Raw genomic sequence first — 26,284 nt, 5'->3', positions numbered from 1 at the left:
GGATCCGCTTTGCACACAGAAAAGAAGGAAACCGACGTCGGCGCGCCGGGGTGGGACTTATGTGACTTCACTGACGTCTCGTCCGTGGACAACGTCAGGGCGGAGTCACGTGGTGCCGGCGCGCAGAGATGCTGTGGCAAAAAAAATTCTGGATCCAGTCTCACGGCTGGGGATAATTCTAAGTTAAGGAATCTGTGGCTAGTAGAATCTGTGGCTAGTAGTCTATCAGATGGTACAAAATAGTTTTAAAATGTCGCTAGACAAAGGACTGGGAATGTTGGAAACAGGGCCAAAGCAAAATTGTGGTACCAAAAAGTGTATAAAATATTTGTCAAGGTCATAAAGAAATGGATCAAGTACAGAAATGCTAATTATTATTTTAAAAAGCATTTACCTCATAATCAATTATGGGTATGCTGGGTGCAGATGGCAATGGCACTGTTGTGATTCTTCTTATGTATTCACCCAGCTCAGCTCTCATTTTCAAACGGCTGTCTCCAGAAAATGACCACAGAATGGCATAAATGAGGTAACGCTGAAAGAAAAAAAAATGACTTAAAAAATAATATATATATGCATATATACATGACAGTAAACTTTATTCCCCCCCCCCCAGTCAACAACCTGCTCCCTTTCCAAATATACAATGTCACACAAGGAGGGTAAAGTGATAGAATATTCATGCAAGTTTGTCTCCTACCACGTAGGTGTGAGGGAGGGGAAAAAAACCTCCTAAAGCCCCCAATACCAGCTTCTGTTACCACCCTGCTAAAAACTCAGACTAGAGTCCTTACTATAGTAACAAATAGTATATAGCCTGTATTTTACGGAGAGAACAAACACTTTTAAGGAGTCTAGAAGGAGGTAAACCAGGAACTAAGGAACAGTGAAAGAGGTTAATCGTAGTAAAAGCAATCATTAAATCAGAAAGTAAAACAGTTTACCTGGATATAACGCTCCAACTGATCAATCTGCATTGGGAAGTCTGGGTGGTTAGCATTGTACTGGGCAATGTTTCGACAAGCTTGGTGCAGCATGGAGAAGAGAGAACCAAGGCACCGCAAGCGTGTGAGGTCCATTATGTGCTCGAGCTTGAAGGCATGTTCAAGAGCTTTGATAACTAATCCGCTAGAAGTGAAATACGGTTGCAAAACAGTTGCAGCATCCCTCTGGATCTGTTGAGGAATACAGAAAGTGTAAAGTAGAAAATCTGCATGAAAACCTAAAATACTTTCGCCCTCTATATCTGGAATACAATTTTGGCAGCCATATAAAACAGAAGAGTATTCTGAGCTAGTCCACAGAGGAAAGGCTAATTTATTTCATCTTGTGAAAAACAGTTCACTTTAACGAGCAATTACAAAATGTACCTGTAACATGGGTGAAGCAGATTCTTCCCCTTCATCTTCTTTGCCTTTTCTCATGCGCTGAGCCTCATCCTCGCCCTCATCTAGTGGAATACTCCGCACTCTGGCCAGGAAGTTATTGAATATCATGTCGGTGCTCAAGACATCCTCACTGAACCAAACCATACCACACCTGGACACTGTGGCCAAAGTTGCATATTTCAAATCTTGTACTTCAAACATGATGCGTACCTGTTAATGAACAATGTATAATTTGTTTCTATTCAAGCTTACATTATACCAAATATCAAGCTGCAGCACTGTACGAAGCACAACATAACTGCAGTTAATTTCAGCAAATGAAAAACGAGGTTCCAAAGGAAATTCATAGGATCTTTAGATTACTCTTGAAGCTCAAAGGAGATTTCGTATATAACTGGAGAAAAGAATGGTATCCCAGAAGTCAACATTGTTTAGAAACGAACGATATTTTCAACAGCAGTGCAAGTTAGTTCTGGGGAAGGATGTTCTGTGTATAGCCATAGTAGCAAAAGATAAAAACATTAACTGGGAGAGAAGTTGAATCGTCCATTTTAAAAGCCTGTGAGACAACAATGCAAATAGAATGAAGGCCAGGAACTTCAAAAAAGCAGCAGGTACTCCATCATGAGCATCCCAGTCTTTAAAGGATATCAAAGAAGGCACAACATGTATAAACAGCAAGCTTATTAATAATCTGTTTGATTGCAGATATATAGCTCTAAAGGAAAAGCGTCAATTACATTTGGAGGCAGGCTGAGACGTTCTCCATTGGGCAGAGTCAGTAGCTTGTTGTCATCGAGCACAGAGTTCAAGTTCTCAACCCATTCAGGATCTACATCTCCATCAAAGATGATCCACTGACGTTTTTGCAGTTCACCTCTCACATTGTCAATTATTCTATTGAAGGAGATAAGCAGATTTTAATAAAATAGCAAAAATTGCAAAATTCTCATTAAGTAGCTACTTTTAAACTTACCTTTGACGTCTAACATTTTAAATATACAAATGGCCACAAATAATCGGAGGATAATGAGCTAGAATAGTGCATGGGAATAAGTTACATTAGTTTTATACATGTTAGCAGTGAACTGTCAGGCAAGCAGATACTACAAGCGTTGCTTGTTAAAATATTTACAGCTGTAGCATATATATATATATATATATATATATATATATATATATATATATATATATATATATATATATATATATATATATATATATATATATATATATATATATATATGAAACAAGCTGTAGACATTGACAGCAGCAACCACTTTTACGGTTTGTGTACAAATGAATGCACTAGGAATCAGCCAGCTTACTTCCTCAGAACATGAGTAAATAATCCGTCGGTCCATTCTCTGGTGTTTGGATCAAGCGTCCCGTACAGATGGTCTTTACTTATAGCCTTTGGATCAATGATGTGTGCTACACCCTCAACTCCCTCGAGGCGCTCCAGGGCTTTGAGGAGCACTCTCCAGGCCATGGTTTTCCCGCTTCCGGAAGGCCCCACCATCATCAACCCATGATTGATCTGTGCGATCTGATAAAGTTGAAGAACCTGCAAAACAAAAGGATGCAAATGCATTTAGACCGAATTTCCTATCAACATGTAAGAAACTAAATAGCCATAGCAAGAATAATAAAAAGTGGAACTATATTAGTTTACATTTTGCTTAGCACCAATCAGGACAGTAGTTTGAAGGAGTGATTATATACTGTAAAAATGGGAAGCACAGTAAAACATTAAAAAAATATACCTTTTTGAACAGAGAAAAAAACAATGGAAAATAAGTAAGACTAGAGGTACGCTTGAGAGGCTCCATAATCTGCTGAGGTAAGTGCTCAGGGAGGTGGAATGACTATGGTTGATTTCTGAAAACAAATACACTGCAGCTATATGTACACAATACTTACTTTTTCAACCCACATTCCACCAACTTCCTCTCCATCACCATATGTGAGATACATTTCTTGACAAACTTTCTTTAGTTCTTCTCGCAAAGCAGTCATTTCGCCACGATGATATTGAACTCCTGGAAATACATCGGATAGGAGACTGAAAAGTAGAGGGATGTCCTCTGCAACCAATTTTGGTACCATAGTTTCACAGACACTCTGAATCAGGATCTAAAGTTAAAAAGTTAGTTGATAATTTCAATATACAATTAAATATTAACAAATTAAAATACATTAAAACAGAAACAATAAGGATTTGCATTTATAATTTTCATTCAATCGCTATCCTTGACCATTTGTGGAAGTTAAACGTGATGAACTATTAAATGCAATCATTCTGTAGAATCTAAAGGTAAGTCAGTTTTTGTAAACACAGTTTAAGTTCTCATACAATTTCCTACTCCAAAAAGAACATTTTCACAGAAAAACAGTCAATGCAATCATAAAGGAGGAAGGAATATGCTACTTACCAGTATGCATCTGTTCTTGGCATGTAGGGCTGCTGACATTCATATCTGTGCATAGATCGCCGCCTAGTGTTGGGTCCGGATGATTGCACTTTGTTGTCCAGGAAGAGTCTTCGAAGTATCACGAGATAGGCGACCCCTCCCCTGGACTACAGTGCGCATGGGCATCTTCTCCATCCTCAGATTGTTTTTCGCCATTTTGGCAAAGATGGAGTATAGAAAAGTAAGAGATGTCCATGTAAATGTATGTAGAAAAATACTGCAGCTGTGACAGGCACCGGGTAGGAGGGTGGGCGATATGAATGTCAGCAGCCCTACATGCCAAGAACAGATGCATACAGGTAAGTAGCATATTCCGTTCGAGACATGTGGGCTGCTGAATTCATATCTGTGCATAGACTGTATAGCAGTATCTCCTTTAGCGGTGGTCACCTGTACCAGCTGCAGCAGTTTGGAATAGAGTTTTAAGGACAGCCTGGCCTACAGCAGCTTGCTGCTTTGATTGCACATCTACAGAGTAGTGTTTAGTGAAAGTGTGTATGGTAGACCATGTAGCTGCCTTACATATCTCTTCTAGGGGAATGTTTCCTAGGAATGCCATGGATGCCCCCATTTTACACGTTGAATGTGCTTTTGGGGGAACTGTTAGACTGCGTTTAGCTTTTCGGTAGCATATCTGAATGCATTTAACTATCCATCTGGCTATTCCTGAACTTGAAATGGGATTTCCTTTATGTTGTGGTGCAAAAGCAATGAATAGTTGCTTTGTTTTCCTGAATGATTTGGTTCTGACAACGTAATATAGCAGAGCCCTTCTTACATCTAGTGTGTGTAGGGCTCTCTCAGCCACTGACTGCGGGTTTTGGAAGAAAACTAGCAATTCTATGGACCGATTGATATGGAAAGTGGATATTACATTTGGCATAAACTTAGGGTTAGTACGAAGCACTACCTTATTGTTATGTATTTGCATGAAAGGTTCTTGAATGGTTAATGCTTGTAGCTCACTTACCCTCCTAAGGGAGGTAATGGCAATCAGAAATGCCACCTTCCAAGTTAGAAATTGTAATTCGCATGAATGTAGCGGTTCAAACGGAGGTCCCATAAGTCTGGTAAGTTCTATATTTAAGTTCCAGACTGGTGAAGGTGGGTGCTTTGGAGGGATTATCCTTTTAAGTCCTTCCATAAAAGCTTTGATTGGGGGTACTCTAAACAGACATGTGTTGTCTATTTTGTAGGTAAGCTGCAATAGCAGCAAGATGTAATCTTCTAGAAGAGTATGCCAAATTGCATCTTTGAAGATGCAATAGGTAACAGATAATGTTTTGGATGGAAGCATCTAATGGGTTGATTTGGTTATTTTTGCAATAAATTACAAATCTCTTCCATTTGGCTGTGTAGCATGCTCTAGTAGTTGGTCGTCTTGCCTCCTTGATAATGTTCATGCTATCAGGAGGCAAATTAAGGTACCCAAACTCTAAGACTTCAGGAGCCAGATCGCTAAGTTAATCTGATTGGGATATGGGTGCCTGATTTCTCCATGGTTCGGAGTTAAAAGATGTGGCGAGAGGCGCAGTCTTTGGTGGGGAACTACTGAAAGTTCTAGGAAAGTTGTGTACCCTGGTTGTCTTGCCCATGTGGGAGCAACCAGGATCATCGTGAGTGACTGCAGTCGTAGTTTGCGTGCCACTAGCGGAATCAGTGGGGCTGGTGGAAAAGCGTACGCAAATCTGCCTGACCAGTTCATCCATATCACATTGCCCTGTGACAACGGATGTGGGAACCTGGCGGCAAAGTACTGGCATTTTGAGTTTGTTTGTGGCAAACAGGTCTATCTCTGGATGCCCCCATTGCTGAAAGAATGGTTTGAGAACCTGAGGGTGAATCTCCCATTCGTATAGCTGTTGGCTGTGTCTGCTTAACAGATCTGCTACTTGATTGTCTTTCCCCGGCAGGTGTTCTGCTAGGAGAAAGATGTTCTTTGGAATTGCCCACCTCAATATGCTCTGTGCTAGGTGAGATAACTGTGGAGAGTGTGTCCCTCCCTGCTTCTGTATGTAATACATGGCTGTTATGTTGTCCGTCCGGATCAACACAGTCTTGTTGTACAAGTACTTCTGAAGAGCTTTCAGTGCTAGAAATACTGCGAGCAACTCTAAGTGGTTGATGTGCAGTGTTTTTGTTCGATTGTCCAGAGCCCTTGAACCGTGAATTGAAGTAGGTGGGCTCCCCAACCTGTCAGTGATGCGTCCGCTGTTAGTACTATTTGTGGGACCGGCTCCTGGAACAGTCGCCCCTTGGAAAGGTTTTGTGGGTTCCACCACTGCAGAGAGTTGTAAGCGCGACCATGCACCAACACTAGGTCTTTTAATTGTGCTTGAGCTTGGTTCCATTGCCTTGCTAGGCATTCTTGCAGGGGACGCATTTGAAGGCGGGAATGAGGGACAATTAATATACAGGAGGCCATCATGCCTATGAGCTGCATGAACACTCGAGCCGGTAAGGAGTGTTGTGGCTGAAACGTTTGAATGAGAGTCTGCATATTGGCTATCCTGGCTAGATTTGGATATGCTTTTGCTACTGAGGTATCTATTGTGGCTCCCAGATATTGTTGTATGTGGGAGGGCTGTAGATGTGACTTTGGGTAATTTATGGAAAACCCCAGACTGTGCAGCAGCTTGAGTGTTTGAGACGTATGGCTTGCACACTGCGCGTACGAGTTGGCTTTTACTAGCCAGTTGTCGAGGAATGGAAACACATGGATGTGTTGCCTTCTGAGGTGTGCTGCTACAACTGCTAGACATTTTGTGAAAACTCTTGGGGCCGTAGTTACCCCGAAGGGGAGAACTTTGAATTGATAAGGTTGCCCTTCTATTGTGAACCTGGGGTATTTCCTGTGAGCTGGATGTATAGGTATGTGAAAGTATGCGTCTTTGAGGTCTAAGGTAGCAAGGAAGTCATTTTGCTGGAGTAACGGGAGTATTTGCTGTAGCGTAATCATATGGAAATGCTCTGAGAGTATGTATTGATTTAGCGGTCTGAGGTCTAGAATGGGTCTGAGGGACCCATCCTTCTTGGGAATTAGGAAGTATAGAGAGTATACTCCTGTCCCCTGGTGTTGAAAAGGGATTGGCTCTATGGCTCCCTTTTCTAGCATGGACGCGACCTCTTGTTGTAACAGTGTGATGTGTTATTTGGACATAGGACGATGTTTGGGTGGTATGTTGGGTGGAGTAGAAGTGAGTTCCAGGCCGTAACCATACTGGATAATTTATCTCACCCACCTGTCTGTGGTAATGGCATTCCAGACTGGTAGGAATGGTTTTATTCTGCCTCCGACCGGTGTTTGGTGGTCCGGAGGTAGTGTGAAAAAGTCACTGTTTGGTGGCAGTGGAGGCTCTGGTGTTATTGCCTCTGCGTCCCCTGCCCTCGTTATTGTTTCCTCTATAACCCCCTCTGTAGGAGCCTTTATTAAAGGTACTCTGGGTGTTACTTTTGAATGTAGAGGAAGCTTGTGATGTGTTGCCTCGTGCGGAGCCTCTGTAAGAGGAGCGACGAAAGGAACCTCTGTGTTGTTGAAACTGAAGTGCGCCCATAGACTTAGCAGTTTCAGTATCTTTTTCATTTTGTCTAAGATTGAGTCTACTGCTGGACCAAACAGGAAATCTGGGTTAACTGGTTGGTTGAGGATTGTGGATTGCACCTCGTTCTTAAAACCAGAGATGCGTAACCACGCATGCCTGCGTAGTAATACACTAGTATTAATGGATCTTGCTGCTGTATCAGCTGCGTCAAGAGCACATTTAATGGAAGCATTAGTTATAAATTTGCCTTCCTGAATGAGGTCGTTAGCTTTAGCTTTAAAAGGTTCTGGTAAGTGTTGCAGCAGACCTTCAAGTTAATCATAGTGCGCTCTATCATAGCGTGCTAATAAAGCCTGTGTGTTTTCAATCCTCCATGAATTTGCAGCTTGTGAGGCCATCCTTTTGCCTGAAGCTTCTAAAATCTTAGACTCCTTCTCGGGAGGGGGAACATCTTCTGTTTGAGAGTTGGCTCTTTTTCGGGCGTTTGCCACTACTAGTGAGTCTAAAGGCAATTGTGATTTGATATAGGCGGGGTCGGAAGGGGCTGCCTTATACTCTGGGATTGAGTACACGCGCTCTGGCTGGATCTTTGAATATGTCTGGCGCATGTTTGAGTACCCCTTTTAACATAGGTAGTGTCCTGACATTTTTCTCAGTAGGAAAGGTGTCAAATAAAAAGTCCTCTTCTATGGGGTCAGTGTGCATGTCCACATTGTGATATTTTGCTGCCCTATCTAGAAGTTGATTGAAAAGAATGGTGTCGTCAGTAGGCGACGGCTTTGGAGGGTATGTGGAGGTGTCTGGTATGGGCTGTGGATCATATGGATCGTTTTGGTCATCCCATGGGTTATTTTGTGTATCAGGATCTTGTGCATCTGGATCATGTGGCTCATCAAAATCGTTATAAGGATCTACTCCCATGTTCTCTTCCTCATCATACTGTGAATGTGTAGGAGATTAAGGCACAAAAGGCATATTAGGATAGAGAGGAGGAGGAGTAAAAGGTCTAGATGGAGATGTCCCGAAGTCTTTTTTCTTTGGAGGAACAGGGGAAGGAGTGTCCGTGTCCAATGGTCTCTTTTTCTGATGATAAACTGTAACCTTTCCTGTTTCAGGGTCTATGTACAGTTTAGATTGTTCCTCTCACTGGATCAGGATGGAAGAGTTCTTCCTCAACTGTCCGTGGCCTTGGTGCCGATGTTTTTGGCTTGGTGACTAGTCCGTGACTTTTTGGCTCGAGAGCCTTAGGTCGAGGAGCTGTCTCTGTTTCGACTGTTGCCTTCGGGTCGTAGGCCTTTTTCGGTTCGACGACTTTGTCCTTGTCGATGTTTTTAACAGTCTTTTTTGGTTTGGCGACCTTCTTTGGATCGACAACCTGTTTCGGATCGACCGGAGTCTTTGGTTCGATACATTTGTCTGTTTTTTTGCACTAGACTACTTTATTCGACTATGTTTTTGTTCCAGTCGACGTTTTTTTCCGTGTCGACGGGCTTTTTCTTAGGGTCAAGTATCTTCTTTGGATTAATGACCTTTTGTGGCTTATGACTCTTTTTCGGTTCCAGAGCTTTCGGTTCGATAGCTTTCTTGGGTTGGCCGACCTTTTGTTCGAGAATCTTTTTCGGTTCGACGATTTTTGGGTCGACACCCTTCTTTGGTTCGATGCCCGTCGGTTCGACAACCTTTTCCGGGTCGACTACCTTTTTAGGGAGAGTGTTACTTTGCATCAAAAGGCTTAGTTTTGGGCTTCGGAGCTGAACCGGAGGAGGGGCTTCTGAAGTAATGAATATGCTACTTACCAGTATGCATCTGTTCTTGGCATGTAGGGCTGCTAACATTCATATCTAGTGCATAGATCGCCGCCTAGTGTTGGGTCCGGATGATTGCACATTGTTGTCCTGGAAGAGTCTTCGAAGTATCACGAGATAGGTGGCTCCTCCCCTGGACTACAGTGTGCATGGGCATCGACTCCATCCCCAGATTGTTTTTAGCCATTGTGGCAGAGATGGAGTGAAACAGTGTACAGGATGTCCATGCTAATGATGAATGCAAGAGAGTGTCTGCAGCCGCTACGGGCACCGGGGAGGAGGGCGGGCGATATGAATGTTAGCAGCCCTACATGCCAAGAACAGATGCATACTGGTAAGTAGCATATTCAGTTCGAGGCATGTTGGCTGCTAAATTCATATCTAGTGCATAGAATACACAGCAGTCCCTCCATTAAGGGCGGTTGCCCGTGCCAGCTGCAGAAGCTTGAAAAAGTGTCTTGAGAACAGCCTGTCCTACAGCTGCTTGCTGTTTGGAATGCACATCTACGCAATAATGCTTGGTAAATGTGTGTGGGGTAGACCATGTGGCTGCTCTACAAATGTCTTCTAAAGGAATGTTCCCCAGGAAAGCCATGGAGGCCCCCAATTTGCGTGTGGAGTGCGCCCTTGGGGGTATTGTTAAAGTGCGTTTAGCCTTTTGATAACAGATTTGAACGCATTTAACAATCCATCTGGCTATTCCTGCTTTGGAAATGGGGTTGCCTTTGTGTTGTGCTGAGAAGGCAACAAAAAGTTGTTGTGTCTTCCTAAAGGGTTGTGTTCTGTCAATGTAGTACATTAGCGCCCTCCGAACGTCTAATGTATGAAGCATTCTTTCTGCTACCGTTTGCGGGTTTTGGAAAAATGCAGGCAGGTCAATAGTTTGGTTGAAATGAAACTGTGACACCACCTTTGGAAGGAATTTGGGGTTAGTGCGGAGCACTACCCTGTTAGAGTGTATTTGGATGAATGGCTCTTGGATTGTGAGCGCTTGCAGCTCACTAACACGTCTGAGCGACGTGATAGCAATGAGAAAATCCACTTTCCACGTCAGAAACTGAAGTTCGCAGGAGTGCAGTGGCTCGAAAGGTGGGCCCATCAGCCTAGTGAGGACCACATCGAGGTTCCACACAGGAGCTGGTGGAGTTCTAGGAGGGATGACTCGTTTCAGTCCCTCTAGGAAGGCTTTAATGGCAGGCACCCTGAAAACAGAGAGGTGCTGCCTATTCTGGAGGTAAGCCGCTAAGGCGGATAAATGTATCCGAATGGAAGCGTATGCCAGATTGCATTTGTAAAGATGTAACAAATAGCAGATGATGTTAGGAATGGATGCATCTAGCGGGTTGATATCGTTGTCTGTACAGTAAATGACAAACCGCTTCCATTTTGCAGCATAGCAAGCTCTGGTCGTGGGCTTCCTTGCCTCCCGGATGATGTCCATGCATTCAGGAGGCAGGTTGAGGTAGCCAAATTCTAAGACCTCAGGAGCCAGATCGCCAGATTGAGCTGTTGCGGATCTGGATGCTGAATGTCGCCATGGCTCTGCGTCAAGAGGCTGGGTGTGAGATGCAGCCTTTGATGCGGTACCACGGAAAGTTCTAGAAACGTGGTGTACCATGGTTGGCGTGCCCATGTTGGAGCAACTAGGATGAGAGTCATCGATTGTTGCTTTAGCTTTCTTGCCACCAGCGGAATGAGAGGCGCTGGGGGAAAAGCGTACGCAAATTTGCCTGACCAGTTCATCCATATCGCATTTCCCTGCGATTGCGGATGAGGGAACCTGGCGGCAAAGCTTTGGCATTTTGCGTTTTCCCTTGTGGCAAACAGGTCTATCTCTGGATGACCCCACTGCTGGAAGTACGGGTGGAGCACTGATGGATGTATCTCCCACTCGTGCATTTGATGGCTGTACCTGCTGAGCAGATCCGCCATCTGATTGTCCTTGCCGGGGAGGTGTTCTGCCATGAGGAAAATGTTCCTCTGAATGGCCCACTTCCACATGCTCTGAGCCAGATGAGACAGCTGTGGTGAGTGAGTACCTCCTTGCTTTTAGATGTAGTACATGGCTGTCATGTTGTCCGTCCGGATCAACACGACTTTGTTGCACAAATGTACCTTGAAGGACTTTATCGCCATGAAGATTGCCATCAATTCCAGGTAGTTGATGTGCAACTTCTGTTGTTGAGTGGACCACAGTCCCTGCACAGTGTAGTGGAGCACATGAGCTCCCCATCCTTGGAGAGATGCGTCTGTCGTCAGGATAATCTGTGGCACAGGCTCTTGGAACGGTCGTCCCTTGCAAAGGTTGTGTGGTTTCCACCAATGCAGAGAGTTGTATGCCCGGCCGGTCACCAACACTAGGTCCGTCAGTCGTCCCCGAGCCTGTGTCCACTGATTTGCCAAGCATTCTTGGAGAGGACGCATGTGCAACCTCGCGTGCGGGACTATGAAAATGCAGGAGGCCATCATGCCTATCAACTGCATGAACACTCTCGCTGGTAGGGAGTGTTGCGGTCTGAACCTTTGGATCAGTGACTGAATGCTGTTGATCCTGGCTGGGTTCGGCTGAGCCATAGCAGTCAGGGTGTTTATTGTCGCGCCTAGATACTGCCGCATATGGGCTGGTTGAAGGTGCGACTTTGGGTAGTTTAGCGAGAATCCCAGACTGTGAAGGAGTTGAATAGTGTGGGACATGTCCGCGGCGCATTGTTGTTCCGACTTTGCTTGAACAAGCCAGTCGTCTAGGTACGGGTAGACATGTATGTTCTGCCTTCTGAGGTGCGCTGCTACTGTCGCCAGACACTTCGTAAACACTCTGGGGGCAGTAGTCACCCCGAAGGGTAGGACTTTGAACTGATAGTGCCTGTTCTGAATGGTGAACCTGAGGTACTTTCTGTGGGATGGGTGGAGTGGGATGTGGAAATAAGCATCCTTGAGGTCTAAGGTTGCTAGGAAGTCCCCTTGGTTTAGCAGGGGAAGAATTTGTTGCAGTGTCAGCATGTGAAAGTGTTCTGACAGTATATACATGTTGAGGGGGCGTAGATCCAGAATAGGTCTGAGGGATCCGTCCTTTTTTGGGATGAGGAAGTACAGGGAATAGACCCCTGTGCCTTCCTCCTCCATTGGTACGAGCTCTATTGCGCCTTTTTGCAGCATTACCAAGACCTCTTGCTGCAATAAGTGCAAGTGCTCTGCCGACATAGGACGGTGTCTTGGGGGAATGTTGGGAGGAGTGGATGTTAACTCCAAACAATAACCGTATTGGATAAGTTTTCTCACCCACCTGTCTGTGGTGATGGATGTCCAGACTGGCAGGAACTGCTGGAGTCTCCCCCCGACAGGTGTTGGATGGTCAGGGGGCAGTGACAGAGAGTCACTGTTTATTTGCGGCAGAGGAACGGGAGTTGTTGTTCCCTTTGCCTCTGCCCTTGGCACTATTACCTCTGTATCCCCCTCTACCCTGCTTGGGGTAGGAGGTTTGTGCACCACCCTTTGTAAATTGTGATTGTTGACCCAAGTGTCCTCTGGTAACACCACGCGCTCCTGAGCGACGAAAAGTGTTTCCCCTGAATTGTTGTGACTGAAGTGCCCCCATGGACTTAGCAGTCTCGTTGTCCTTTTTAATCTTATCAAGTGTGGTGTCAACATCTGGGCCAAACAGTCTGTCAGGATTGACGGGCTGGTTGAGGATTGTAGTTTGGATGTCAGGCTTAAATCCAGATATACGAAGCCAAGCTTGTCGTCTCAGCATGACGCTAGTGTTAATTCCCCTAGCCGCTGTGTCTGCCACATCAAGTGCACACTTTATTGCAGCGTTTGATATAAGCTTTCCCTCTTGTATGAGCATTTCGGCTGCTTCCTTATACTCATCAGGTAGATGTTGAAGGAGCTGTTCTAAGGTGTCGTAATGCGCCCTATCGTAACGCGCCAATAGTGCCTGTGTGTTCGCTATACGCCATACATTGGCAGCCTGCGCAGCCACCCTCTTGCCGGATGCCTCAAGCACTTTCGACTCCTTGTCTGGGGGAGGAGCTTCACCCGTAGTTTGGGAGTTTGCCCTCTTGCGGGCATTGGCGACCACCAACGAGTCTAGAGGCAACTGTCCTCGAATATATGCAGGATCTCCAGGAGCTGGCCTGTATTTCTTCTCGATACGTGGGTTGACCACTCGTGCCCTGGTAGGTTCTTTAAAGATCTCTGGGGCATTTTTAAGGACACCTTTGAGCATAGGAAGAATTGTAACCGTCCTTTCTGAGACAGAGAAAGTGTTAAACAAAAAATCTTCCTCTACCGGGTCAGCATGCATGTCCACATCATGATTCGCTGCTGCCCGTTCGATTAAAGCATTAAATGCTGCAGAATCCTCCGTTGGAGATGTACGTGCCCCAAAAACTTGTGGATCATGTACCACCTGCTGTCCACCTTGGTCCCCAGTGTCGTCATATGTGTCCTGCTGAACATCAGGGTCATTGTCCACTGGGAACTTGTATTGGTCGTCTTCATCATCATCCTCTCCCCCTGATTGGTTTGGGGAAGGTGATGGACTCCTCCTTGGTGGTGGTAGAAGAGGCTCAATAAGGACAGGAATGTCCTGTGCAGTCCTTTTTTTCTTCAGTGGAATAACATAGGATTCCAGTGGTTGGGAAGTGATCTTCCTTTTGTAAAGGGTCAGTGTCCCTGTTTGGGCATCGATGTAATGCTCAGATTGGTCTTCTGAGGCCTGAAGCGCTGAAGGAGCCGAAGTCTTTGGCACCGTTTTAGGTGCAAATGCCTTTGGTGGAAGAGTGTAAAGAAGCTTGGCTGATGACTTCTGAGGAGTGTCAACCGGTTTCGGAGTCGATGGCGTGGGAGCCGGCGCCGACAAAGTCTTTTCCCGAATCCTTTTGAGGGAGTCGGTGACCTGTTTAGTGAAGGAGGCGGAGGGTGTTGTAGCCGACGGCTGGTGTCCGGTGGCGTTGGAGTCCCTCGGTGTCGACGGAATGTGCGTCGACGAATCTTCAGCCACGGCAGGCTTTGGCGCCGACGCTGCAGATCCGACAGCTTCGTGCCGATGCGCAGTGCCTGTGGTCTTCGGCTCGTGGCTTGCAGTCGATTTTTGTTCGACTGGGCGTTTAGTCGACCGGGCCGTAGGAGGGTCCGAAGGCGTGGGAACAGACTTCGACGTTTGTGCCGGAGCAACAGAGGCCGACTCTTGACGGACGGCCTTCTTGGAGGACGAGTCCTTGTGCACCTTCTGCGGCGCTGTCGGCTCGACAGCCTTCTTCGACTTCTGTGGTCCGGAGGTGGATGGAGTCTATGAAGGAGCAGGCTTTGATATTTTTTTGTTGCACGTCGGCCATTTTAGGTGTTGTCGATTCCGTTAGTTTCGGTTTCGATTTTGCCTGGACGTCGGCCATCTTAGGTGGTGTCGAATCCGTGAGTTTCGGTTTCGATTTCGGCTGGACGTCAGCCATCTTAGGTGCCGTAGAAACCGAAGGTTTCGGTTTCGATACGTGCAATGGCGGCTCCGCTTGAGTGTCCGTGGCCGGGCGAGAAGGCGGGGCCGGGGATAGCGGTGCGGGGTCGTGGGTAAGGCCGAGTGGCGATCCCGTGACCTGAGCCTGAATTAGATAGACTTCGGGGCATAGCTCTTCCTCTGAGCTATCTTCCGCGGCCCCATAAACTTCTTCGTCGTCCCCTACCTCCTCGACGTATTCAGTGTCCTGTCCCTGTCCATGGACGTGTTCCTCTGGATCGGACTGGACCTCCGTCGACGGAGGCGAAACTTGGAGATGATGGCTACCGCCTTCCAACGCGGGGTCGTCGAATATGTCGTCGGGTGCCGGCGTCGCTCGCTGGGCCTCGAGGCGCGCCGATGCTTGAGTGTCTTCTTTGACCTGAATTTAGAGCAGGCCATGCAGTCGTCTTCGTTGTGGTCCGGTGACAGGCATTTATTACAGACCGGATGCACATCGATGTGTGGATATTTGGATCCACAGATGGGGCAGAACTTAAATGGGCTCCGCTCCATGTTAAGGTTGTCGGGTCTTGCTGCGACGAGAGGGCCTCGATGTCTGAAGAGTTACTTGACTCCGTAGATTTCCGGCTCCGAGAGTCGGACGACGCTCGAGACCGTGCGCAAACAATACCGACGCTTGTAACGAAGGCCTTTTGGCCTTAAGAACAAAGTGTATCGGTTCCGACACGGAGACGTCGAGAACCACATCCGAACCCAATGGCGGAAAAAAACAATCTGGGGATGGAGTCGATGCCCATGCGCACTGTAGTCCAGGGGAGGAGCCACCTATCTCGTGATACTTCGAAGACTCTTCCAGGACAACAATGTGCAATCATCCGGACCCAACACTAGGCGGCGATCTATGCACTAGATATGAATTTAGCAGCCCACATGCCTCGAACCTTGACATATTTTGGCTAAGGCCTTTATGCGATGCGTCAACCGGAGCCTTTTGTTTTGGAATAAGTGGGGTTGGGGGCGGAGTACTCACTTTTTGCCCCGGTGTGATCTGGTCGTCGGAGTCCGACTGGTCCTCGACGGTGACAATTTCTAGCTCAGAGTCAACCGCTTCCGGGAGGTCGTGTTCACATCGAAGATGTTCTCCGCTTCCGGTGCTTGCCGCTGCATTTCTTGCCTAGCGGCCCGTCGATTCCGGATAGTTTTCTTCAAACGGAATTGGGCACACGCTGAGCAAGTTTGTTTGTTATGGTCCGGTGATAAACACCTGTTGCATACTGTATGTTTATCAATATACGGGAATTTGGCGTGGCATTCTGGGCACCTTTTAAACGGACTCCTTTCCATCGACAGCAATCCCACGTGGCGTCGAAAAGGCCCAACAGCCCGCGTCGACGACCGGATCGTGATGGAAAGTTTGGTCGCGTCAAGAAGTACCGAACGAGAACAATACCGTCGAGTTAGAAGGCCTTTTGGCCTTAGAAAGTAGGTTAATTTCGATTCCGAAGTTGGAGTTGAGGAATAACATCCGAACCCAATGGCGAAAAAAACAATATGAGGATGGAGAAGATGCCCATGCGCACTGTAGTCCAGGGGAGGAGTCACCTATCTCGTGATACTTCGAAGACTCTTCCAGGACAACAAAGTGCAATCATCCGGACCCAACACTAGGCGACGATCTATGCACAGATATTTTTTTTTTTGCTGCACAGTTTTATATAGCGCGAACTAGACCCGAACCGAATCAGGTATCAGAGCGCTATACATATTTTCCAGTTACGTTACATGAGGACAAACTTTCATTTTAGGCACGGGGAGATTAAGTGATTTGCCCAGAATCACAGGAGGTTTTTGGCGTCGTTACCGAGACTCAAACCCAGATCCCCAGGTCCGAGGTCGAGCGCCTTCGCCGTTAGGCCAACTCCTCTCCTCCGATATGAATTCAGCAGCCCACATGCCTCGAACATTAGGTTATCGGTTTAGAGGGAAGTACTTGGTTGTGGGAATTAGGTTTCAGAGGTTAGAGCCAGGGTTTCCCCAGGGTCAAGGATGCACTGAAAGAACACCATCAGAGGCACTAGGGCGGCCGGGTGCAGAGTGCTGAGTCCCAATGTTATCCAATGGGATTAGGGGGCTACTGGTTGGTGGTTGCTCACGGGCATGCCACTTGGATGTGGGAGCAACACTCCAAGGGTTTAGCTCAGGGCAAAGGGGGATATGGGGCGGCTGGGTGCAGGGTTCTAGATCAACTTTGGGAGCCCTGTTGACTTCGAAAAGGGGAAGCTCTGGTCAGAACAAACACTACAGGCTCGGGCAAGAAGATCTTCTGGAGGCGACCACCGGTTGAAGAGGTAAATTGGGATGTCGAGGGATGCCGGTATCCCATTGCTTGGGCTACCAAAAGCCGTTCAGCGTCTGGTGCAGAGGGGGGCCTTTTGGCGTCGGGTTTTCCTTACCTTCTCCGGTCGCGGTCGGTGGGATCCTCCAGAAAGGGGATGCATGCGTCATCGGAAGACTTGAGTTAGGTCAAGGATCACCAGCTCCCAGGTCACGATCGCCAGAGAGACCTCTTCATGGTGTTGGGCCACTGGAACTCGGGCAGTGAGCGTCGGGAGCAGAGTGGTGCATACTGGTGCATTTGGCCGGAGACAGAGTATGTTGGAGAGCAAATCCGGTGCACACAGGAGACAAAGTCTTGTTAGGGAAGGCCAGGCAGGCTCTGCGGGTTCTGGGGGGCTGCTGGATACAGGACACTCAGGGATTCCGCTGGAGCAGGTCGAGGTCAGGACACACAGGTAGGGCTGGAGTCAAGTCAGTTGGGGTCCTCCTCTTCTTCCTTCAGCACGGCTCTTCGGTCCATCTTTCTTGTCTGAGGAGGCAAGGTTCAGGGTTGCCCCTAAATACAACATTTAAGTGAGTTTCAGGTAGGTACAGGTTGGAACCAATGGGTCCCTTCCTTGGGGTGGGTACACCCCCTATTATGCCACCCTCCAGTCGGGGGCATAAGACTCTCTCTGGTTGGCTGGGTCCCATCATCTTCAAGATGGCGGTGACGGAGTTGCGCTTCACCTTGACTCCCCCACCTGAGGGGTGGGGTTGGCAAAGGTGGGTACACCTCTCCTCTTATCTTGGTTTTCCCGCAGATTGTCCCACCCAAAGTGGGAGTCCGAACCAGTGAGGGCCAGTTGCAGGGAGCGGCAAATGGCTGGGGTCAGCTCACAAAGGCCGCAAGCCTTTGACGCGTCCCTTTTGTGGACCCTGCCCATCCTGGGGGAGGAGACTTGGCACCTCTACCCAGGATGTGCTTAGTTTCAGGACCTAAAGAGCGGGAGGCTCTCGACTCAGGGATCCAGAAACTTGTCTGAGGGTGGAAGCTGGCGAGCAACCAGGATATTAGAGTCAGGACATTTTTCAAGGGGCATCTCTAAGATGCCATCTAAGTTCATTTTGTATTAAATCTCACACTGGCATCAGTGTGGGTTTAATGTGCTGAGAAGTTTCATATCAAACTTCCCTGTTTTCAGTAAAGCCATTATGGTGCTGAGGAGTTCATAATGACAAACTCCCAGGCCATATATTCTTCATGGCTTTGCTGCACAATGAATGGGTTTAGGCACTGTAGGGGTACAGGGCTCATGCACCTGTGCCCTCACCAGTGGTATAGTGCACCCAGCTTGAGGGGTCTCTTATCTGTACCATAGGCAGTGGGTTGGGCACACAGGTATAGGTGCCATGTTGGCTTCACTTTTCTCAGCACCAAAACAGGCAGCCTGCAAGGGCAGTGTGTGTGTGTTAAGGTACAGGGCCTCTAAGGGTGGCATCATATGTGCTGCAGTCCTTAAAGGAATTTCCTGGTCACAGTACCCTTGGTACCAATGGTACCTTTTACTAGGGACTTACATGTGGCCAGAGAGGGGCCAATTGGGGGTGCAAAGGTATCGTTTCAAGATAAGAATACCGGCCCTGGGTACCTGGTTAACAGGGACCAAGGGCACACTTAGTCAAACAGTATCAACATCATGCAAAAAGTGGGGGCAAACCATGCTAAAAGGGGCACTTTCCTACAGTCAGGAGATAGTGAACCCCAGCGATTGAAGGAGGCTCGCCATAGCCTGAAGGTGGGAGACGACTGCCTGGGGTGAGCCTGCCTTAAACAGCCAGGACATCTGGAATCCCTGATCTCTGCAGATGAGTTGCAACTAACGCCATCACCTTGGTGAACACCCCCGAAGGGAAGCATGGTAAGCTGAAAGTGCTCATGGACCACCGTAAACCGCAGGTAGAGGGGATGGGCAGGCAGGACGGGAATATGGAAATTACCATCCTGCAAACCCAACGCTACGATCCAATCTCTCGGGTCCTGGATAGACAGAACCTGAGCAAGAGTGAGGAAGTAGTTGAGGGTTCTGAGGTTGAGGATAGGACGTAGGCCTCCGCCCTTTTTGGGGACCAGAAGGAAACGGGAACAAAAACCCCAGCATATTTCTGGCACCTAGAACCCTGTTGCTGGTTCTTTTGGTCAACAGAGATGTGACTTTCTTTCGAAGTAAAGCAAGGTGATCCTCAGTCAGCTGATCGTATGTAGGAGGCATGGGTAGTCTCGAAAGGGAGGGAGTAGCCAATTCGGACTATCTGTAGAACCCACCGGTCCGAGGTGATGTCCTGCCAGTGGTGGAGGTGATGGCGTATCCTGCTACCAACTAGACGCCAATGATCTTGGAGGATCCGGCTAGGAGGGGTTGGGGGCTGAGGAGGGATGGGGGGGTGGGTGCATGACCTGACCTGACCTCTGGCTATTGGGTTGGGGCGAATCATAACCATGACTACGCAGAGGTTGCTGAACTTGCGCGGTCCTCTGACTGGGATAGGGCTGGCGTGGCTAGAAGCCCCTTACCGAGCTGCGAAGCACAAGTTACTTACCTTCGGTAAGGATATATCTGTAAGAAACAGTAGTTAGTATTAGATTCCTTACTGTAGAATACCCACAGGTGTCAGACTGGATCCGGAAACTTTTGCGTAGCAGTACCCTTGCGCGTCGCTAGGCGTCGTCTGCGGCTCCGCATCCGTCGTTGGCGCCGGGAAGACGGAGTACTTAGCCGCCGCCTCACGCGCGGACATCAGTTCTTATACACAGCTTTTCCGCGCCAGAAAACGCAGAGCCATGATAAAAACCAACACTGTTGCCATAAAAACTAGGGCCCTCAAAAGGGATGACCTTAACCCTAGATATCGGTTCGCAGAACGGGGAGGATGGGTGGGGCAGTAAGGAATCTAATACTAACTACTGTTTCTTACAGATATATCGTTACCGAAGGCAAGTAACCTGTGCTACTGAAAGAAACAGGTTAGTATTAGATTCCTTACCGTAGAATAGATACCCCAGCAATACCAACCCCGGTGGTGGGTCTGCGAACCAATGATCACCCCAGAAAGTCCTGGAGAACGGAACGGCCGAAAAAGCCATCTCTCCGGACTTGGCTGTCCAGGCACTAGTGTCTTGCGAACGTGTGCGGCGAGGCCCACATTGCTGCCTGACAGATGTCCTGCAAGGGGACTCCCCGGCTCAGGGCAGTAGTAGCCGCCGTGGCCCGTGTGGAATGGGCACGAAGCCCCACAGGAGGCTCCTTACGAGCCAAAGAGTAACAAGCCTTGATGCACAACACGACCCACCGAGAGATGGTCCGTTTGTGCACCGCCCGTCCCTTCTTAGCGCCCACGTAACCAACAAAGAGTTGGTCATCCACCCAGAACCGGCGTGTGCGATCTAAGTAGAAAGAGAGCGCATGTTTTGGGTCCAGACGGTGGAGCCTCTCTTCCTCTTTCAAGGGATGCGGAGGCGGAAAGAAGGTGGGCAAGGTGATGGATTGCCCGATGTGGAAGGCTGTGACTACCTTGGGCAGGAAAGAGGGTCGCGTCCGCAAGACAACTTTGTCCGGATGGACTGAAAGGAAAGGAGGCTTAGAAGAAAGGGCCTGGAGCTCACTCACTCTCCTGGCAGAAGTGATGGCAACCAGGAAAGCGGTCTTCAGAGTGAGCAGGCAAAGAGGACAGTTAGGAAAGGGCTCAAAGGGGGCGCACATCAGAAAGGTAAGGACAAGGTTCAAGTTCCACTGAGGCATCACAAAAGGGACTGGAGGAAACATATGGGTGATGCCCTTTAAGAACCTATTTACAATGGGGACTTGAACGAGGGCTGATCAGGTAGCCTTAAGAAGGCGGAAATGGCCGAGAGGTAGCCCTTCAGAGTGCCCAGAGCAGAGCTCTGCTGGGCAAGAGAAAGAAGAAGAAAGATGAGAACCTCTGAAAGAGGGGAGGAAAGGGGATCCACAGCCTTTGCTGTGCACCTGGCCACAAACTTGTTCCACCTGCAGGCGTATACCGATTTTGTGGAGGGACGCCTGGCTGCCAGAATGACATTACAGACTTCAGGAGGCAAGTCAAATGGCCTCAACTGCCGCCGCTCAATCTCCACGCATGTAAGTGGAGACTGGACAGGTTCGGGTGGAGGACCGTCCCCTGCTGCTGCGACAGAAGGTCCTCCTGAAGAGGCAGACAAATCGGGGGATCGACTGACATGCTGAGTAGCTCGGGATACCAGCATCTTCGTGCCCAGTCCGGAGCCACAAGGATGACTGGGGCCCGGTCGCGCCTGATCTTCAGCACTCTAGGCAGAAGTGGTATAGGCGGAAAGGCGTACAATAGACCGCAACTCCACTTACGACGAAAAGCATCTCCGAGCGAGTGCCGCCTTGGAAATTCCAACGCGCAGAACTGATGACATTGCACGTTCTCTTCTGTGGCGAATAGATCTAACCAAGGCTCTCCCCACGGCTGAAAAAGGCCTTTCGCCACGTCCGAGTTCAGACGCCATTCGTGATCCAACATGCACCAACGGCTGAGTTCGTCCGCCCTAGCGTTCAGGGAACCCGACAGGTGTTGAACCACCAGGTGTAGGAGAGTAGGGTCTGCTTCCTATGGTCACCCCCACTTTTTGCTTTTGCTTTACTGGTTTTCGACTTAGATGTGGCTGTGGGCCTGCTAATCAGACCCACAGCCCAGATGCACTCTCTCTAAATTTACACCATGTACTCTAGGTACATACACAATTGGGAATTGGTTCACCTTGTCAGCCCCTGTAGAAGTGTACCCAAGGTACTCAGGGCATAGGTGTAACCAAGGCCTACCAGGGGCTGCAGCATGTATTATGCCACACCTGGCTGGCCACTCAAATAGACACAACTGGCTGATCCCTCAGCTGGGGCAAGGTCATGTAATCACCCCTTGCTTAGGTGTAGTATTCCTATACCTACTTATATATAGACACATAGCCACCTATAAGTCAAGTCCAATGGCAGGCCTTAACAATCCTGGAGGCAGAGTGCTTGGTTATGTGTGAGATTTTGCTCTAGCATGAGCTGAGCCTGTCTGCAGCTTTCGGAACCATGTCCTTATAGCTGTTCTATGATATTGCCATACCATATACTCTTAAGTGCATTATGAACCTCGCGGTTAAATAGTAACTTTGGTTTGGCTTTATCTAAACATGTCGTGTAAGGTGTCTTTCGCTTTGGAATACAACCCCCTCGCCAATTCTGGCCACGGGGGTAGCATTCCACCCTTCTAGAGGGAAAAGACATGTTAGTTCTGACTATCCCGGTTAAAGTTAACCAGAGCCCCAGCGTCACAAAATGGACGCTGCTGCCACAGACACAACTCTGACCTCCTGCTGCTGGGAGTCCTTCCAGTCACGGAGGTTTGGACAATAGGTTTCCTGCGTCGAGAGGTACGAGCACCACCCCAGACAGGACATTGTTTATTGGGACAGGGAGGGATGAATAGATTGAGACACTGCCTGGGGCACCCTAGGTGCTCCACGCATACCTCCGTTCAAACCAGTTGCTGGGGCACTCCAGCCCCAGCTCTGGCGCGAAACTGAACAAAGGAGAGGGGGTGTAACCCCCCCCCTTCTCGGTCCCACCCATAGGAGGGACCTAGAAAGTAATCCAGCCCCTTTTAGCTGTATAAAGGTAGGAGCTGAGTCCTAAGACTTTAGATCCTGAATTGAAACTTGATACTAAACTCTGGACCTTCGACGTTCTGCTGAAGCTGAAGACTGAAGAATCTCCCTTGTGGCCAAGGAGCGACCACCCTGGCAAGCAGGCACCATCCAGCAAATCAACGGCTTGCTTGGTCTTCGTTCCCGCCGGAACCCGAGCACAGAGCCAGACAAGACCCAGACTTCCAGACCTCTCTGACCCTCTCTTCACGACTGCAGCATAGCTGAGATCCATGGAGGCGACGAGACACGTGGGAACGGACATCTTGGAAAGGCTGCAACTTGCTACCTGTGCAGCTCCTGAGGCATCCTCGAAGCTGTGCACTGGGGATTAAGAAGCTCCGAATCCGAGCTCCACCTGCACCGAACATCGGCCCTCCACACTCCTTCTGCTTGTGTTCTGCTCGACGCGTTGTCCGGGTGCTGGCCCGTTGGCTAGTAGCCTCTGTGACGACAATCCTTTTGAATCACCTCGATGGTCTGGTTGCTCCAGACTGGCCCCAGCCTCCCTGCAAAGGTGAGGCCTGTAGGAGAGTAGGGTCTGCAATCCTATGATCACCCAGATTTTTGCTTTTTGCTTCACTGGTTTACGACTTTCCCTGGCTGTGGGCCTGCTAATCAGACCCACAGCCTAGCTGTTCTCTCTACTCCAAATTGTACCCAGGTACTAAATTGGCACTGGGCCCTCTCAAGTCCCTGTACCCAGGGCTGAGGTGCACCCAGAAGTCTCCCAGGGGCTGCAGCATGTATTATGCCACCCCTGGGCTGACTAACTAAATCAGACACAACTGGCTGCTTGACAGCTGGGGCAGAGTGGTGTACTCACCCTCTGCTGTAGATATAGTATTCCTATATCTAAACCTAAATGGATACACAGATCTCCTATCAGTCACTCCTATGGCAGGCCTTAACAATCCTGAAGGCAGAGTGCTTGGAATCGTGTGAGATAGTGCTCTGGCATGAGCTGAGCCTGTCTGCGGCTTTCGGGATCCATCCCTTAGCCGTTTCCATGATATCGCATACCATATACTCTTAAGTGCATTATAATCCTCACGGTTATATGCCAACTCTGGTATCGCTTTATCAAAACATGTTGAGTAAGGTGTCATACGAATTGGAATACTAACCCCTCGCCAATTCTGGCGACGGGGTTAGCATTCCACCCTTCTAGAGGGACACGACATGTATGTAACCTGTAACCCCGGTTAAAGTCAGACAGAGCCTTAGCTCCACAAAATGGATGCTGCCACCGAGACACAAGTCTGCCCTCCTGCTGCTGGGAGTCCTCCCAGCCCAGGAGGCAAGGACAAAGGGTTTCCTGCCAGGGGCGGTGCCAGCACCGTCCCAGACAGGATTTTGTGTATTCTAGGTAGGCAGGGCTTTAGAGGAAGGTGACTGCAAGTGGCACCCCGGTGCTCACTGTGCATAGGCCGGCTGGAACCAGTTCCAGGGGCACTCCAGCCCCTGGCCTGGGGAAATCCCGCCAAAGGAGAGGGGTGTAACCACCCCCCTCCTAGTCCCACCCATAGGGCAGGACTTAGTCGCGTGCCAGCCCCTTTTTGCAGGATAAAGGTAGGAACTGGCCCCCTTCCAAATCAGATCATCTTTGAATCCTGAAACTACTTTCCACGAAAGGAACTCAAGACTTCTTCCCAAGATTCTCCCTTGTGACTAAGGAGTAGTCACCCTGCAGCAGCAGGCAACAACCAAGCATCGCGGTTTGTTGCCAGTCTCTCCTTCGGATCAAGACTGCTCCAGCACGACGAGAACCGGCTTCCCTGGCACCTCTGACCTCAACCTACATCATCAGCCCAGCTGTGATCCGTGGGTGTGACGAGACCTCGAGGGACCGGCCATCTTCAGAACTGCACGACGCTTGTCCATCACGACTCCCGAGTGACCCTCGACTGAGTGCTTTGGGGTAAGAGAAGCCCCGACCCTGAGCAGCTCCAGCACCGAAGTTCAGCCCCCCTGCATCCACGAGATCTGCGTGGGGCCCTTCTGCTTTTTGCTGCGCACCGCGTTGTCCAGGTCGCTTGCCCGTTGGCTAGTGGCCCTCTCACGACGCTCCACGACGACAACTACTGCTGGTCTGGTTGCTCCAGACTAGCCCTTGCTCCCCTCCAAAAGAGGAGCACACTGGACCCTCCTGGTCCACTCAAGACGCCATTTTAGGTCCACCGCGTGGGCCTTGCATTTGCCAAGACTTGTTGCCCAATCTTGGGTCCAGCGACGTCGACAGCAAGTACCTTCGTGGGACAGCTCGCACCTCCATCCTGGTCGCCGACAACGCCTCCTGGTCCGAGAGACTGCAGAGCCCAGCAGCGCCCACTCACCTGGCTGAGGTGACTTCGTCCGGTGCATTCCTGGTGCCCACTCAAATCACTGGCTAGTGATTCAGAACTTGGTCCCCTCTGCTTACAGGTTTCTTCTTCCCTGATCCAGGCGTGGATCACTCCGAACTTTTTTCACTGGCCGCCTGCCAGCAACTCTTTCTTCAGGCTCCTGGATCTTCAACAAGGGTTTCCGACGCAACTTCAACCCTATGCAGCCGCAGCCCCTGGGCTAGGTAACCTGAGTACTCCGGTGCTCCAGCATAGTCCAACACCCTAAGTGTTAGGATCCACTCCCGTTTTTGATCCACCTAGTCGGGTTCGCCCGAGAACAGTAACTTTGCAACTGCTAGTCTCCATAGACTTTTTCCCGCCTTACGCGTGAGAGTTCCCACTCTGCACACGACGTCCACAGGCCTCCTGCATCTAATCCCAGTGTTTAGAATTGTAGGTCTAGCGATTCCTAAGTCTAGAAAAGTATTACTTACCTGCTAGCAAGTTCGCATTCCACTTACTGTGTATATGGTTTTTCGTGCCCCTCGGGCATTTGTGTAAATTGTGCGACTTAAAGTATTTTCGTAAGAGTTTTGTTGTGTGCTTAGCTCCCTGACTCATAAAGAGTTCAGGGTAGACTTGTTATAAATAAATATCTGTTTATTTTCATAACAACTTGTGTGGTGTCCTTTCACTTGGTGTTCAAGGGGTAATGTGATGGTAAAACAGCTGGCTTAACACGCCCTCTAGAGTCTTAGCCTTAGACTGCTCGTATCCATGCTACTAGGATAGCTGGTCTATAAGGTTGACTTACAACCAATCATCAATAAGGGTTGTTTGGACTGATACATAGTGATCGCTAGAATAGTGAGCACTGCATATCAGGCCAACTTCTCACAAGGCCCCTCAGACCTTGCTGGTCTGCACCAGAAGCCTTCTTTGAATCCTACGTGGGTTACCTTTGCCAAGGCTTGTTGACTCCAATCCGGCAGTCGACCCCTCCATCTGCGAGAACCTTTGTGGGACAGCTCACCTCTAGCACCTGGTCGTCCTCGACGCCTCCTGGTCCGCATGGCTGAAGAGACAATGTTTACGGCAGCACCTGATTGCTCCTCGATGTCGTCTGGTTCCTTCCTGGTTTCACCCGGTCACTGGCTAGTGACCCAGACTCTGTCCCCTCTGCTTTCAGGTCCTCTTCATCCTAGATCCACCCTTGTATCCACCCGGACATCTTCTT

General features: G+C 48.8%; 1 protein-coding gene across 1 annotated transcript in view; it reads right to left on the bottom strand.

The window, feature by feature from the left end:
- The window catches only part of DYNC1H1 (dynein cytoplasmic 1 heavy chain 1), a 1,596,152-nt gene that overhangs the window by 1,171,397 nt on the left and 398,471 nt on the right, over positions 1 to 26,284 (bottom strand). The window contains exons 32-37 of the mRNA XM_078660192.1: positions 3,312 to 3,524; positions 2,717 to 2,955; positions 2,129 to 2,285; positions 1,371 to 1,598; positions 945 to 1,175; positions 395 to 535 (exon numbers count right to left, since the gene is read on the bottom strand). Coding sequence (XP_078516318.1) covers positions 395 to 535; positions 945 to 1,175; positions 1,371 to 1,598; positions 2,129 to 2,285; positions 2,717 to 2,955; positions 3,312 to 3,524 — 1,209 coding nt within the window. The remainder of the gene's footprint in view (positions 1 to 394; positions 536 to 944; positions 1,176 to 1,370; positions 1,599 to 2,128; positions 2,286 to 2,716; positions 2,956 to 3,311; positions 3,525 to 26,284) is intronic.

Source organism: Lissotriton helveticus, chromosome 9 (genome assembly GCF_964261635.1).
Source record: "Lissotriton helveticus chromosome 9, aLisHel1.1, whole genome shotgun sequence".
In the NCBI taxonomy this organism is placed as follows: Eukaryota; Metazoa; Chordata; class Amphibia; order Caudata; family Salamandridae; genus Lissotriton; species Lissotriton helveticus.
This window is presented reverse-complemented; position numbering and strand designations above follow the sequence as displayed.